The sequence below is a fragment of the Salvia hispanica genome, chromosome 6 (assembly GCF_029641045.1).
Source record: "Salvia hispanica isolate PSC_SH4W2 chromosome 6, Shi_PSC_v1, whole genome shotgun sequence".
Taxonomy (NCBI): Eukaryota; Viridiplantae; Streptophyta; class Magnoliopsida; order Lamiales; family Lamiaceae; genus Salvia; species Salvia hispanica.
In genome coordinates, this window is record NC_142697.1 from 1,198,278 (window position 1) to 1,214,686 (window position 16,409).

The window sequence follows — 16,409 nt, forward strand, 5'->3', positions numbered from 1 at the left end:
GGTGCTCTTCAATCGTCATGGATGAAAGTCCATACTTTATTTTAATATTATTTTCCTAAGTGGGAATATTAGAACAAATCGAGTCAAAGTTCGATTTCCAAATCTTTAGATCTTAGTTTGATAAATTTCATGGTTTTTGACTGTAGATAATTATTTTAATGTCTCCATAGAACGAGCATTCAGTTTGACTTATATTTTAAAAAATAAATTCAGACCTCCAAATTTTACATTTTCTAGTATTGCATATAATACTGTCATTTTTAATGAACTTTATTCGGAAGTGTTTGAATCTGCTATGTAATTTATTTGATTTCTATATCCTTCACCTATATATATATTAGGGATGTGATCAGGTCCATAACTAATATTCTGTCAAAAATCAAAGCAAATCTCAGCTATTGGATTATATGATGTAACCATTAGATTAATGTCACGTGTCATCTAATAATGTAGATTGTGTAGTCTAATAATGTAGCTCGGCTAATAATGTAACACGCTTTAGTCTAATAATATAGATTGTGCAGTCTAATAATGTAGTCCAGTTTATAATGTAACACTTTTAGTATAATAATGTAGCTCGGATATTATAATCACAACCATCCAATCTAAGGATCCAAGAACTGAGATTTGCTTGATTTTGACAAAATTTACCTAATGAACCACCTGTCACGTCAGCAACACTAAAAAAACCACCTGCCACATCAAATTTAGGCCAGCCGCAATAAAAATAATTCAAAAAATACTACATTAACGGAATTAAATTTACGGAATTAAAATTACGATTAAAATACGGAATTAAATTTACGACACATATACGGGAAAAATAATCAATTCCATTAAAAAAAAAGTACAAAGATTTTAAAAAAAAAAGTACATGATTTTTTTTTTAAAAATAGGGCTTCAACACACGAGCCCCGCCACTCTCTACTCCTCATCGCCGTCGCCGTCGTCCTCGTCGTCGCCGCCGCCGCCGCCGCTGCCGCCACCCGTGGTATCTGAGCCCACGTCGGAAACCCCTAGCCGTGTCCTCGCGATCTCTAAATCAGCACGCATGCTCTCGAGCATCTCGTGAAGAAACCTCTTCTCCGTGGGGTCAGTGGCGTTCTTCCACTCTCGGAAGACCTGTAACATCTGAGCCCGCGTTTGGTTACGCGAATGGAGAGTGTACTCGAGTGGGGCGGGTGGGAGGGCGGAGGACTGGACATCGCGGGGCGATAGGGGGGATCCGCCCCTCGCAGCCCGCTGCGCCCGCTTCTGTCCAACCGGGCGGGGGCGACCAGTAAATGAAGGAGGGGATGGAAACTCCTCAGCATCCGGGGGGAGGTCGTGGGATCCGCCGCTGCTGCCGCTGTAGTCGCCGCTATAGTTCAGTCGCTGCTTCTTCGGCCACCTAGCGTCGCACCCCGCCCGGAATTTCTCGGAGTCCTTCAACAACAAGAAGCACTCCCAGAAGGTGAACTCCTTATACTTCCCCTCCAAGGGGAACTGACTCGTGGCTATCCTTCGGGCGTCGTCCTCATTCTGCCCACTTCTGAGCTGACGGAGGGCGTTGGCGTACAAATTCGCAAAACGGCCCACCGCGGCCTTGGCGCGCTCCCACCCCTTCCGGACCTCCTCGTTGCTGAAGTCCTTCCCGTGCGGGCAGTGCCTCCTATAGGCAGCTCTGATCTTCGACCACATGTTGACGACCCGCTGGTTGTTCGCAACCAGCGGATCGTCGCACACCTCCAACCACCCCTTGGCCACCCCGGCGTACTCATCCTCCGTCCACTTCCTCCGGCCAGTGGCAACGGGCTGCGATGACTCGCCGACCGCCTTGCCCTTCCCCTTCCCCCTCGTCTTCTTCTTCGGCGCGGCCGGCGTCGCTGGAACGGGAGTATCATCTTCCCCGAGATCGATCCCCATATCATGCAATGACAGAAGGTCATCGCCAGAGAACTGCGTCTCCACCGGGGTCGACGTGTGAGACGAAGCCGTCAAAAAATCAAGCGAGGGCCGATATACCGCGTCCCCTCCCGGTGACCCCTGCACCCCCCCGGCATCCCGGGATGCATACCGTGCTGCATCCCCCCTGCATCCCGCCCTGCCACATCATCCCCATCATCTGCTGCAGCATCATCTGCTGCTGCAGCTGGGGCATACCCCCCCACCCGGGCGCTGACTGCCCGCCGCTCCCCTGCCCGCCGCCCGGCATCCCCCACGGCATACCCCCCCATCGCCCCCCCGGCGCACCAGCCATCATACCCATCATCTGATTCCAAGGGATGTTAAACCCCGGGTCCATCTGCCCCCATCCAGATCCCACAGGTACCGTGGGAGTCTGAGATCCACTCGTCGCTGGACTGGACTCGTTGTTGTGATCCATCGCTCGATGATGCTCTTGTACAGAAAGTTAGAGAGAGAGAAAACTCGTTAAAACAAGTGGTGCAAATGAAAATGAAACGAAAATCGCGTTTATATATGATTCAAAAAAAAAAAATCAAAAATCGCCGCTGACCGATCGGGCCGCCACAATGGCGGCTAGCCGATCGGCCAGCGCTTCGGCCAGCGACGAGCGATCGGCCAGCCCACGCCGATCCGCTCGCCGATTTCGTTCTCGCCGATTGCAATGGTTCGGCTAGCCGATCAGCTAGCGCGACGAATCGGCTAGCTGGTCGCTAGCCGACCATTGCGGATGCTCTTATATATCAAGATTAATTAGAGTTATTTGTGATTGCAAAGTATTATATTATTATTATTATTATTATTTATAAAAATGATGCCTTAGTTGTGAATAATAAAGTACTAATAAAATAGGTTATCCATCTTTATATTATACTACTGAATATTATAAAGTCTTTGTGTATTATTTTAATTATTATTATTATTATTATTATTTATAAAAATGATGCCTTAATTGTGAATAATAAAGTACTAATAAAATAGGTTATCCATCTTTATATTATACTACTGAGGGGATGTATTCAAATACTTTTCATATCTTTTATCCTTTTTCCTTCTTGATCCTAGCCCCACGATTTTGTCATCTGACGGTTAGATTAATGCCACGTGTCATTTAATAATACACATTTTCATTCTAATAATGCACAGCGGCTAATAATGCAACATTATAGACTAATAATGCACATTTTCATTCTAATAATGCACAGCGGCTAATAATGCAACATTATAGACTAATAATGCATTGATTACAACCATCCAATTCAAGGATCCAAGGGCTGAGATTAAGAAGGAAATAGAACACTTAGGATGCAAAGGAGCCTAACGCACCCCTACTGAATATTATAAAGTCTTTGTGCATTATTTGAATTGACTAATTAACTTTTCAAGTTTGTTGTATCATGTATATATATACGTACACATAAATTACTAGTATATTTTGTAGTCAACTAGTAATATTTAAATCACATAACCGAAAAGTTTTAATTAGCTACAACAAACTATTTTGTTTTTTCATTCTTAAATATCCCATTTCTCGATTTGAAGTCTCAATCTTTTTAATTAGTCTTCTCAAAACCTTTTGACGAGTCAAAGACAACATACTTAAGAAAATAATAAAACAATTCCCATGGATTACGAAGCAACTAGATTTAATTATTATCAATTTTATAATAATGTATTCAATTCGAGAAAAATTCAATTGACCCCAAATTGGGTTCACAAAATTAATAAATCTCACGCAATCGCAGTTGGAAAATTGAGACCTTGAAATGGCTAAGTCCGCACTAATTTTTTGGCTGCCAAACTACCGGCAAAAATGGTCAAATTTTTCAATATTTTATTATTCAAAGAACTTTAAAATCATGTTAAAAGTCATTATTGCCCTTATTGCTTGAACTGCAAAATTGGAATCCATAAATTTAATCGTACGCACTAGGCCAGTCAAAATGGATATCGGGTACCCGATATCCAAACCCGAAAAAGTCGGGTAATTGGATACCCAAAACCCGATTTTTCGGGTATCGGGTCGGGATCGGGTAGTGAGAATTTTGGATGATCGGGTATCAGGTAAGGGTTTAGGTATACCCGAATATCCGATTTGTTTTTAAAATTAATAAAAAATATATATTTTTATAATTAAATGTAATTTAATTTCTTAATTATATGTGGATGGATGAAAGATGTTAATATGTAATTTAATTTCTTATTGTGGATGAATGAAAGATGTAATTTTTATTTAATTTCCTAATTTAATTTTTTATTTTGGATGGATGAAAAATGAAAATACAATTTAATTTTTTAATTATATGTGGATGGATGAAAGATATTAATATGTAATTTAATTTCTTACATGTGGATGGATGAAAAATATTAATATGTAATTTAATTTCTTAATGTAATTTAACTTATGAATTTTGTATTTCTCAAAGTTTGTAATTATTTTTTCTAAAATTCGATCTATTACACGAATTTTGTATTTCTAAAATTTGTAGTGATTTTCTCTTAAATTGAAACTACTACAACAAATCTAAAAGTTTGTAGCTATTTTCCCTTGAATACTACCTCAACTTTGTATTAAATTCGAAATAAATAGTAGTATTAAATAAACTATAAAAATTGTAGTAGTTAATTTTCTAAAAAATCAAAAATCAAAATCACAATCGGGACTGGATATCCGATTTTTCGGGATTGGATACCCGAGTCGGGTATTTGGGTATCCGAAAATCAAATTCGGATCGGGTATCGGGTATTGAATTATGGGAATTTCGGGATCGGGTACCCGAAAATTTCGGATCGGGTATCCGCGGGTACCCGATTTGACAGGCCTAGTACACACTATATTTAGTGTTATTTTACAGTTGTGAGATATACTAAGTAATTGTTATAGATATTAGACAGTATATTAACACTTTTTTTTTTGTCCCACTGAATCTAAAATAATAAATTTATTGATTATTTAAACATAATTTTTTTACTTGACAAACACATTGCTAAGAAGTTAGACATTATTAAACGTGTGAAATATGTTTTTAAATAAGAAAACGTATAGTAGATCGCATCGTTAATTATGCATTAATTTATTGTAGTGACATGTGATTATGAAATAAATTACTACTTCACATTACCCTAGGATCCTCAATGCACTGATAAAGAACAAAGTACTTTTTTTGTGTGTATATATATATATATATCTTGTTTTGTAAATGAAATGTAAACAAAATATCACTCTCTACATGCATCAACTGTGAAAAATAGTACAAACCCACAGTAGTGAAAAAATAACCAACTAACATATTTTACAATAAAAAATATCACTAGAAGAATAAAATAAAGTGGAAAAATAGAATTTCATGAACGTTCGAGTTGTGTACAGTTATTAATTTGGTATATGGGGCCAAGAGAAGAATATATAGCCGTCCAATTCCCACAAAATGCCACAATCTTAACTTTAATGAATATCACACGACTCAAATTGTGAGAAATGATTGTTTTGGATCTTCTATGTCCCACCAATATACTACATTGTAAATATTTTATTCATTTTGCTTTTTTCACCTCAAATTATATAGTGGATTTGTTGAATAATTTAAGGGTTTCTTTCTGTTTGTAGATAAATATAATTCGGTCACGTTTATGTAATTTCTTATCTTGACTCAACCAAGTTCCAAATGGAAGTATTAAATCAATCAACTACAATATTGAATCTAACTCTATACATATTTTTAATATAATCACCCATCATGTAAGGTATAGTATAATCACCCATCATGTTTTTTCAGGCTGCAAAGAATCCAATCTTACCTCAATTATTTGGCCTCAAGATTCATATAGGAAATAAAGCTTTACATGCATGCGAAAAGACAAGAGGAGAAAAGAAACATGCATGAATATTAATGTATATTTGTATACTAAGGGTTCCTTTTTATTATTATTGATTTTTTTACATGAAATATTTACATGTAAAACTAATCTTTAGATTTTAATTAATTTTTATGAAATCAAGATTCTCATTCTACACAAAATTTGAACTTAATTGAAACAATCGCTCAACCTAGTCTATCAACGACGAGCTACCATAAATTTAGATTTCTTCATTGTTTTCTAAGTTGAAATACACAATACAACGATAATGAGATACTACAAGTTCTGATTTCTCTATCGACTATCGTTTCTAAAGTGACACATATTATTCTCTCTGTCTCTCAAAGTTTGTCCTATTTTATCATTTTCGTCCATCCCAAAAAGTTTGTCTCACTTAGAATCTTACCAAAATAGACATTAAATACATCCTCAATCTCCTCAATGTGGGACCCTAGTTCCACTACACACCTTTATTTAATGCAAAGTCAAATTACTCTCTTCGTCCCAGATTTATAATCACATTTTTCCATAAAAGTCCGTCTTATATTTACAGTCACATTTATAATTTTTCATATTTGGACATAAAATTTTACCCCATTATTCACTAAAATTACACCCAAATGTCATTATCTACATTAAAATAAATAATAAAAAAACATCAAAAAGTCAAAAAGGAACCCATCTTCAACCAACTCACTTCATTTATTACACACTCCATCATCTCACTCCACCATTTCATTTCATTTATTGTACATTCCACCTCTCACTTCATTAGTTACACACTTCACCAATTCTTTAAAATCCGTGCCATAACTAAATGTGACTATAAATCTGGGACGGAGGAAGTAATTTCTTAAAACCCGCACCGGGTCAAATTGGGACAAGCTTTAAGGGCGAAGGGAGTAGTATTACCGGTACTAAAAATAAATACATGAAAGTACACAAATTTTAAGTTTTATACATATAAAACTAGCTCAAAAAAAATAAAATCAAATAAATACCCAATAAAAAAGCACAAACATCCAAATAAACATTAATTATTCCCCCCAAAAAAAGGAAAATTTCATTCAACCTTTTGTTCCACTAGGGACACAATCGCCATTTAAACCCACACACAAGGACAAAACAGTCCACCCACTCAAAAAGCAAGACCCACTTTCCCTATGGTCTTCCTACACCGCGTTTGCATCTAACAAGAATCCCCAAACTCTTTTATTTGACCTTTTACTATTATTTTATAAACATGAAAATTCTTAATAAATCATTAAAAGAATAAAATCAAGTTTTTAGTAATTTTTTCTGCATGTGGTCATATCTAAGAAAATTAAAAACGTGTGGCCGGTGAGATTGTTTCTTCATCATTTTATGCGTGTATCTATGTGTATATATACCACCATAAATGCAGAGAGAGAGAGAAAACACCATCGATTTCTTGAATCAAACCTCCAATTCTCGCTTCTCGAGCAAAAGGGTCACTCAAACAAGCATAAAGATTCAACCTTTTCGAATCAATGGCGCTAGCTAGGGAGCTCATGGGCTTGTCTCTGATGGAGAAATCGTCGTTCTTCGCTTCTGCTTCGTCGACGAGGCTGGTTCTGAAGCAGAATCGGAGCCGGTCTTTTCTGCCCCTGGAGGGGAGGAGAGTACAAGTGGTGATACGGAGGAGTACAACCACCACCCCTGTTGCGGCGATCAGTGAGGATTTGGATTTGGATTTGGTGAAAGTGCTGCCGGAAAAGGCTGTGAAATTCAAGGTTAGGGCGGTTGTGACTGTGAGGAACAAGAGCAAGGAGGATTTTAAGGAGACTTTGGTTAAGCATTTGGATGCTTTCACTGATAAGATTGGGAGGAATGTTGTTTTGGAGCTGATCAGCACTGATTTTGATCCCAGTAAGTTCCATGTGTTTGATGAAATGCCTCAATGAATACTTGCCTGAATTCATACCTTCACTTGATGATTAATTATTGTATTTATTGTGACATTGATTAGAAACAAAGGCTCCAAAGAAGAGCAAAGAAGCTGTGTTGAAGGACTGGTCCAAGAAATCAAACCTCAAGACTGAGAGAGTGAATTACACAGCAGAGTTTGAGGTGGATTCAAATTTTGGGACTCCTGGTGCAATTACAGTTAACAATAAACACCAAAAGGAATTCTTTCTGGAGAGTATCACAATTGAAGGATTTGCAAGTGGCCCTGTGCATTTTCCCTGCAATTCTTGGGTTCAGCCCAGGAAAGATCATCCTACAAAGAGAATTTTCTTCACTAATAAGGTATAAATTAGTTTATGCTTTTAATTAGTTGTTTTTGAATTTTCTGTTAGATTCTGGTGGTATGTGTTTAGATGAGTTAAAGTTGGTTTTAAAACTGTTGATTTGATGATTATTGTTATGATTATCTGCTGATTTTGCAAATTGAATGAAATGTGATGTTTTGCTTTCAACAGCCATATTTGCCACATGAAACACCTGAGGGACTAAAGGCTCTTAGAGAGAAGGAGCTGAGAGAATTGAGGGGTGATGGACAAGGAGAAAGAAAACTGTGTGATAGAGTGTATGACTTTGATGTGTACAATGATCTCGGAAATCCAGACAAGGGGATCGACTTTGCTCGACCGCTTCTTGGTGGCGACAAGATTCCTTATCCTAGGCGCTGTCGAACAGGGCGCGCTCCCATGGATACTGGTCAGTGATCAATCTCAGCGATATGTTTCCATTATATGCTCGTTTTCTGATTTGTGTGCCTGAAAATCAGATATGAAGTCTGAGAGCAGAGTAGAGAAGCCTCTGCCTACGTATGTGCCTAGAGACGAGCAATTTGAGGAGTCGAAGATGAATGCCTTTTCAACCGGGAGGCTGAAGGCGGTCCTTCATAACCTCATACCGTCTCTGATGGCTAGCATATCAGCGAATAACCAAGATTTCAAGGGATTCTCGGACATTGACAGCCTGTACAGTGAAGGCCTTCTCCTCAAACTCGGCCTCCACGACGAGATCATGAACAAGATCCAATTGCCTAAAGCTGTCACCACAATTCAAGAAGGTGGTCTGCTCAAATATGACCTTCCAAAGATTGTATCAAGTAAGTAGCTCTGTTCTCTTTTCTCGATTCAGAGACGTAGTGTAGTACACGTATGATAGCAATAGTCTCTGTTTGGTGGGAAACATGAGACTAGAAATACGGGTTTCGGGTATAGACATGAAGAAAATTCTGTTGGCTATCACTTTCGACTAGTGGGGGTCCCTCCCCTTAGTCGATATTTAGATTATTATCGACTGTCGTTTGGTTTAATTAGAACGCAATTTGTAGCTCTTAAAGATGTCGAAGTGCTAATGTGAACTGTGCTTGTGGCTTGCAGAGGACAAATATGCATGGTTGAGGGATGACGAGTTTGCTCGTCAAGCCATAGCCGGGGTGAACCCTGTCTCCATTGAGAGGCTTCAGTCGTTTCCCCCAGTGAGTAAACTTGACCCCGAAGTCTATGGACCTCTGGAATCAGCTCTCAAGGAAGAACACATTGCTGGACAACTCAATGGCATGACCATACAAGAGGTAGTTATTTGGGCCTTTTGGAAAGTACGAAAAATCAATGGGTGGTCGTAGTAGAATATGATATCTACCGTTCATCTAATGTAACTATTTTCACAGGCTTTGGATGCGAACAAGCTCTTTATCATTGATTACCATGACATTTACTTGCCATTCATCGACAAAATCAATGCCCTTGATGGCCGGAAATCATACGCAACACGAACTGTTTACTTCTTGACCGATGCTGGAACCCTCAAGCCCATAGCTATAGAGCTCAGTCTTGCGCCAAGCTCTACGAAGCCAAACCGTGTAGTCACACCGCCGGTGGATGCCACCACCTATTGGATGTGGCAGCTGGCTAAAGCCCATGTTTGCTCTAATGATGCCGGAGTTCATCAGCTTGTCCACCATTGGTACGTATTCCTCTGTTTCGTGAGCACGATGAATGTAGCTTGATCTTGAAGTGTCGTTTCTGATGGTTTAATGTTGGTTGTATAGGCTACGAACCCACGCAACACTGGAGCCGTTCATCTTGGCAGCGCATAGGCAGATGAGCGCTATGCACCCGATTTTTAAGCTCTTGGATCCTCACATGAGGTACACGCTGGAGATCAATGGGCTAGCTCGCCAAAGCTTGCTCAGTGTGGACGGTGTGATTGAGTCTTGCTTCACCCCCGGCCGTTACTGTATGGAGATGAGCGCGGCTGCCTATTCGAGCTTCTGGCGCTTTGATCAAGAAAGCCTCCCTGCCGATCTCATCAGAAGGTATATATCTATTGCCAAATATCAGTTTGAATTTTGAAACAAACAAATGTTGAATCAAATCTTGAAGTCTAATGGATTTTACTTGTTTCAATCATTTCAGAGGAATGGCCGTGCCGGACCCCACACAGCCGCACGGGCTGAAATTGGTTGTCGAAGACTATCCGTACGCGTCGGACGGGCTAATGATATGGGGCGCTATCGAGAATTGGGTCCGACATTACGTGAACCACTACTACCCCGACTCGGCCCGAGTCTGCAACGACAAGGAGTTGCAGGCTTGGTACGCCGAGTCCATCAATGTGGGCCACGCAGATCTACGTCACGCAGACTGGTGGCCCACATTGGCAACTCCTGAGGACTTGAGTTCGATTCTCACCACCTTAATATGGCTAGCATCGGCCCAACACGCGGCCCTAAACTTCGGCCAGTACCCCTACGGAGGGTATGTCCCGAACCGGCCGCCGCTCATGCGGCGGCTCATCCCCGACGAGAACGACCCGGAGTACGCCATTTTCCTCTCCGACCCGCAAAAGTACTTCTTTTGCGCGCTCCCGAGCTTGCTACAAGCCACGAAGTTCATGGCGGTGGTCGACACGTTGTCGACTCACTCGCCCGACGAGGAGTACCTCGGCGAGAGGCATCACCAGTCCATATGGTCCGGTGATGCCGAGGTCATCGAGGCGTTTTACGAGTTCTCGGCCGAGATAAGGCAGATCGAGAAGGAAATCGAGAAGAGAAACTCGGACCCGAGCCTTCGGAACCGGTGCGGCGCCGGAGTCTTGCCGTATGAGCTTCTCGTGCCGAGTTCGGAACCAGGAGTGACATGTAGAGGTGTACCTAATAGTGTGTCCATATAAGTTGACAATAATGCTAGAAAAGAGAGTTGGTAATTAGGTTTGTATGTATGTATTTATGTATATTTGTATCTAAGATTAATGTTGTAGTGCTCAAAAGTTCAACGTAGGCTTAAATATGTAATTTATAGAAATTAGCCTTTATAATTGCTGTTTTAAGTGCATAGATGAGTCAATGATATGCAAGATTAGGCTTGGAATCATTTTTCAATTATTGGGCCTCATAAAATACATTTCTCTACTTTTTGTTTATTTTTTTGCATTGAAATAAAAAAATTAGCCCATTTAAAAAAAGATCCAACTTTATGAAATAGAAAATCACTAGATGAAAATCTGCCTAACATAATGAGTTTGATTCAAATTAAGTGTGCCTGCACTTGGCACATTTTAGATCTCTAAATCTAAAAAATATCACCTTATATTTTTGAAAATATATTAATCGCATTTCAGACCCTTTTTTACGAGTCTTAGGCCTATTTTTCTTCCATTTATTCTCCTTAGGGGTTAAGGAGCAAATTCAAAGAAAAATAAGTCATATAGTGAAAATGATCTGAAAATGATCAATGTTTTTTCGAGAGATGTGATGTTATTTGTTTAACTTTAGAGACCTAAAATATATAAAATCATAGATTAAATTCGAAGTTAAATCTCGAAAAAACAATTGCAACAAGTAGTAATGGGGCAATAATGAATTTGTCTAGTTGGTGACACTGACGATACATATCATTCATATTTTACATTGCATCTTGATGATGATAAAATTTAAGTGAGCTCGTATGTTTTGATGGAAATATCAATATCGATCATATATTCAATTAATCAAGAGAATGTGACAGGTATGGGTATGGCCCTCTGCCTTTGCTTACTACTACTATAGAAGAATTTAGTTTTTTTATTTCAATTATTAGTATTCAATTATTATGAAGATTTTTTATTTTTTCATTTTGAGTTATATAAGCTGGAGATTTAGATTTCATAACACCTACATATGATGTCAAATTATCATGATCAATAAAATCCCAATTTATTCACACCCCCCTATCTATATACGAGTACTATCATTACTCCTCATGCTCACTGTAAGTTACATTACACATCCTAAAAAAATACTTGGCCCGAAACCATGGCCCGTGATAGGCAATCTCAACTTAATCAGGCCGCTCCCTCCACAACCTCTCCCAAAAATACGGCCTGGTAGTGCTCCTCAAATTTGGCTCATTTCTGGTGGTCGATGCAGCCAAGCCTTCCTTAAGTAGAGGCCATTGTCAAGGAAACTATGAGCTGAGGTTCAAATGGAGTTTGCAAGATGAACTGAAACCTGAAGAGTTGCATAAATATATCTTTTTTACTATATTTTTAAACTCGTGTCAAATCAAATGTTGCTAATTAATGGGGACAGAAGAAGGAGTACAATAAATTAAGCTTACATTATCATTATTATGTGAAATAGTTAAAATCTCATGTTATAAACAAGTCTATCTCAAAGAAAGTCTAGTTCACAGCTATAAATAATGAATAGTACAGCCATATTTGTATATGTTTTTTATTTGGATTTTGATGTTGAAATCCCAAGAAAGTGCCAAGAAAAGCTTGGGTTATTTTTTTTTAAGTCCAGTAAGCAGGCTAAAAAAAGTACTCCTACTTTGTCTAATCTTCTTGTCATAACATAACCCATCAGTATTCGACATAACCAATCTGTATAATTAACAAATATTATAAATACGGACGACTCATCAAAATTTGACTTTTCAGATTAAAATAAATATCCCCCGTCCCATAGTAATTATCACTCTTTTCCATTTCGATCCATCCCATAATATTGTCACACTTCATTTTCACCATAAATGTTAAGTAGATCTCACGTTCTACTAACTCACTTCACTGACATTTTATTATATGACTAATATAAAGAGTGGGTCCCACACTTATTTTTCCAATCAACTTTTCTTTACATTTCTTAAAACTCGGATCCACAATAAGAGTGACAATTATTATGAGACGGAGGGAGTAAAATACTACCTCCGTCCTGTATTAAATGTCACATTTACTTTTCTGCACTCGTTTTGTAAAAATTGCAGTTAATCTGGGACGGAGGTAGTATTATTGCTAATCATCATAGGCGTGCTACTCTCGACTTCGCAGCTTCGTAAGCATCACATTGTAAATGTGCAAAATGAACGACTTAATTATCCTAAACCACCACTTAATCCCAATTTATTCCAAACCTCCTATCTATATAAGTATACATAATACAGTAATACACCTAATCAACATTCGCTCCCTTTCATCAAAATATTCCCAATGGAAAACCAAATCATAGCAATATCATCACTCCTCATACTCACCTTACTAACATTACACATCCTAAAAAAAATATTCCCACAAAAAAAACTAAACCTCCCACCCGGCCCGAAACCATGGCCCGTGATAGGCAATCTCAACCTAATCGGGCCGCTCCCACACCGCTCCATCCACCAACTCTCCCTACAATACGGCCCGGTAATGCTCCTCAAACTCGGCTCGTTTCCCGTCGTCGTCGGCTCCTCGGCCGACGCCGCCAAGATCATCCTCAAAACAATGGACCTCACCTTCGCCTCGCGCCCCAAAACCTCCGCCGGAAAATACCTCACCTACAACTACACCGACGTAGTCTGGTCCGACTACGGCCCGTACTGGCGCCAGGCCCGAAAAATCTTCTTGATGGAGCTCTTCAGCGTGAGGCGGCTCGAGTCGTACGAGTACATTCGGGCCGAGGAAATGGGCTCTCTAGTGAAGGAGATTTTCGGGATTTCGGGCCGGCCGTTTGTGCTCAAGGACAGCTTGTCGACGATGAGCTTGAACGTGATATGCAGGATGGTTTTGGGGCGGCGGTATTTGGACGGCGGCGGCGGCGTGGCGGTGGAGGAGTTCAAGGAGATGTTGGATGAGCTTTTCCTTCTGACTGGGGTGTTGAATGTTGGGGATATGATTCCGTGGATTAATTTCTTGGATTTGCAAGGGTATGTGAAGAGGATGAAGGTGTTGAGAGAGAAATTTGATAGGTTTTTGGAGAATGTGCTCGACGAGCACGAGGCGAGGAGGCGGGAGACGGCGGGTTATGCGAGCCGGGACATGGTGGACGTGCTTCTCGAGCTCGCCGAAGATCCGATGCTAGATGTGAAGGTTCAGAGAGACGGCGTCAAAGCGTTTACTCTGGTATGTATGATCATTGTCGTAAAAATTCAATATTCCATCTTTAAATTAATTGATGATAAGTGGAGTAACACGTGAGCCTTAATATATTTATGAGTGGCGTGACATAGCATTTTGTTGTTAATTTAGGATTTGTTAGCGGGTGGGACCGAGAGTTCATCTGTGGTAGTGGAGTGGGCGATGTCAGAATTATTAAAAAAACCCGAAATTTTTAAAAAGGCGACAGAGGAGCTTGATCAAGTTATTGGCAAAAATAGGTGGGTGATGGAGAATGATATACCTAGCCTCCCCTATGTGAAGGCTATTGTGAAGGAAACCATGAGATTGCACCCAGTGGCGCCTATGTTGGCGCCACGTTTAGCGCGGGAAGACTGTAAGGTAGTACTCCCTCCATTCTATAGTAATTGAGTCATTTGGTTATTTTGGTACGTTTCATAGTAGTAGAATCATTTTCCTTTCTAATAAAAGTCAACATATTTCTTCTCACTTACTTTATTCTCTTTTCATCTCTCTATCTTTTCCCTTTCCTATTTTATTCTTCCTTTACTTAATTCATTTAACACAATTTTTATTAATCTTCGTATTGAAAAGAAATGTCTCCACTGCTATGGAACGGAGAGAGTAGTTAATAAATGCAAAACATACAATTGGTATTTAATTATAATAGTCCTTATATGTGCTTCATTATTAGTTATTCTTTTGACATCATTTGACTTAACACAAGTTCAGAAATATAGTGAAAAGTGGACAAAAAATGTAAGTGAAGTATGAATTCTTACCTTTATATACTCCGTAATAATATTATAAAATGTGATGTAATGAGTTAGTAAAATATGCCATCTCCATTACTAAAAGGAGTTAGTTAATTGAATATGTAGTCCATTACTAAAAGAAAAAAAAATAGTGATAGATAGTTAATTGGGAACAGATTGAAAAAGGAAAATTGATTAGAATTAATATAGAACTAAAAAGTATATTAAAAGCCAATAAATTTAAATTAAATTGACATATTTGCAGGTAGGTGAGTATGATATCAAGAAAGGCACCCAAGTTCTTATTAATACGTGGACAATCCATACAGATCCATTGTTATGGGAAAATCCCAATGAATTTAATCCAGACAGATTTATTGGAAAGGATATTGATGTCAAGGGACAAGATTTTGAGCTTTTGCCGTTCGGATCAGGCCGTAGAATGTGCCCGGGCTATACATTGGGTTTGAAGGTAATTCACTCAAGCTTAGCGAATCTATTGCACGGATTCAATTGGAGTTTACCCAGTGAAATGAATCCCGAAGAGTTGAATATGGATGAGATTTACGGGCTTTCAACGCCAAGAAAGTTCCCACTTGTTACTGTTGCCGAGCCCAGACTTCCACATAACCTCTATAATTCAATGATTTGAATAACCTCTATAATTCAATGATTTGAATGCATTATATTAGTGGGCCTGAATTAGCCAATATATTAAATGGGCTTAATCTAATTATGGTTATGTGTTGTCAATAATTTGATCGTCATTATCTGTCGAAAAAGAGATTTTCATTGTTTGTATATATTAATTTTAAGGTGTTTTATTATTGTAGATTGTCTTACTAGCTACTACTATTAAATACTCTATCGTTGAGTTTATACTAGTATTATTTAGGGTTTCCTTTAATGAATTGATTGCAATGTTCCTGTTTTTATTGTGGTGAATTGTTAGTGTGTTTATGACTTCTGGATGGTGAACTTTGATTTTTGTTTTGTTTTGGTTGGATGTGAAATTTAGCCACTTTGATTCAATACTACATATATAGATTATTAGATTTACAGTAATCAAGGAATCATGCAAATTGTCAAGTTGTCTTATACATTGTCACATACGCATGATTGATTTAAGAAATACTCCACTACACATTGTTACAAAAGATGCTTGCAACATCTAATGTAGTTAACAAAAACTACACATTCAAAATCACCATTCTTTGACTCTTAATTGCACATAGTTTATAAGTAGAAATCATTATCCAAAAATAATAAAATAATTAGCAGTGCAAATTCATATTTACTACTTGGTATTAATTTTTTTTTTAATTTAATCCTCTATTTGTATGTATATGTATAGTGGTTCGTAAATATAGTATTTATATGAGTTTATAGTAGTCCTCCAAATTAATATTTTTCTAACAACTTCTCCAAGTAAGTGGAAATTTACATTTTTATCAAGAGAAGTAACAACATGAGTCCCAATCTTTAAAAGCATCTAAAGAATGTGGTTTGGTCTTG

At 38.6% G+C, this 16,409-nt stretch overlaps 2 protein-coding genes across 2 annotated transcripts; both read left to right on the forward strand.

Moving 5' to 3' along the window:
* The first annotated feature begins 7,162 nt into the window (after window positions 1–7,162).
* LOC125207364 (linoleate 13S-lipoxygenase 3-1, chloroplastic-like) lies at window positions 7,163–11,161 on the forward strand. The gene is made up of 8 exons (XM_048106665.2): window positions 7,163–7,692; window positions 7,793–8,073; window positions 8,247–8,484; window positions 8,555–8,881; window positions 9,159–9,352; window positions 9,449–9,744; window positions 9,830–10,096; window positions 10,197–11,161. The coding sequence occupies exons 1-8, from the start codon at window positions 7,314–7,316 to the stop codon at window positions 10,951–10,953; spliced, it is 2,739 nt and encodes a 912-aa protein (XP_047962622.1). The 5' UTR covers window positions 7,163–7,313; the 3' UTR covers window positions 10,954–11,161.
* Window positions 11,162–13,206: 2,045 nt separating this feature from the next.
* LOC125204249 (trimethyltridecatetraene synthase-like) lies at window positions 13,207–15,829 on the forward strand. The gene is made up of 3 exons (XM_048102850.2): window positions 13,207–14,145; window positions 14,272–14,520; window positions 15,160–15,829. The coding sequence occupies exons 1-3, from the start codon at window positions 13,252–13,254 to the stop codon at window positions 15,544–15,546; spliced, it is 1,530 nt and encodes a 509-aa protein (XP_047958807.1). The 5' UTR covers window positions 13,207–13,251; the 3' UTR covers window positions 15,547–15,829.
* Window positions 15,830–16,409: the final 580 nt, after the last annotated feature.

Coding starts and splice junctions, on each gene's coding strand:
- LOC125207364 (XM_048106665.2), top strand. CDS start 7,314: ATGGCGCTAGCTAGGGAGCTCATGGGCTTGTCTCTGATGGAGAAATCG. Junction 7,693..7,792: donor CAGCACTGATTTTGATCCCA/GTAAGTTCCATG, acceptor GACATTGATTAG/AAACAAAGGCTCCAAAGAAG. Junction 8,485..8,554: donor GCGCGCTCCCATGGATACTG/GTCAGTGATCAA, acceptor CCTGAAAATCAG/ATATGAAGTCTGAGAGCAGA.
- LOC125204249 (XM_048102850.2), top strand. CDS start 13,252: ATGGAAAACCAAATCATAGCAATATCATCACTCCTCATACTCACCTTA. Junction 14,146..14,271: donor GCGTCAAAGCGTTTACTCTG/GTATGTATGATC, acceptor TTGTTAATTTAG/GATTTGTTAGCGGGTGGGAC. Junction 14,521..15,159: donor TAGCGCGGGAAGACTGTAAG/GTAGTACTCCCT, acceptor ACATATTTGCAG/GTAGGTGAGTATGATATCAA.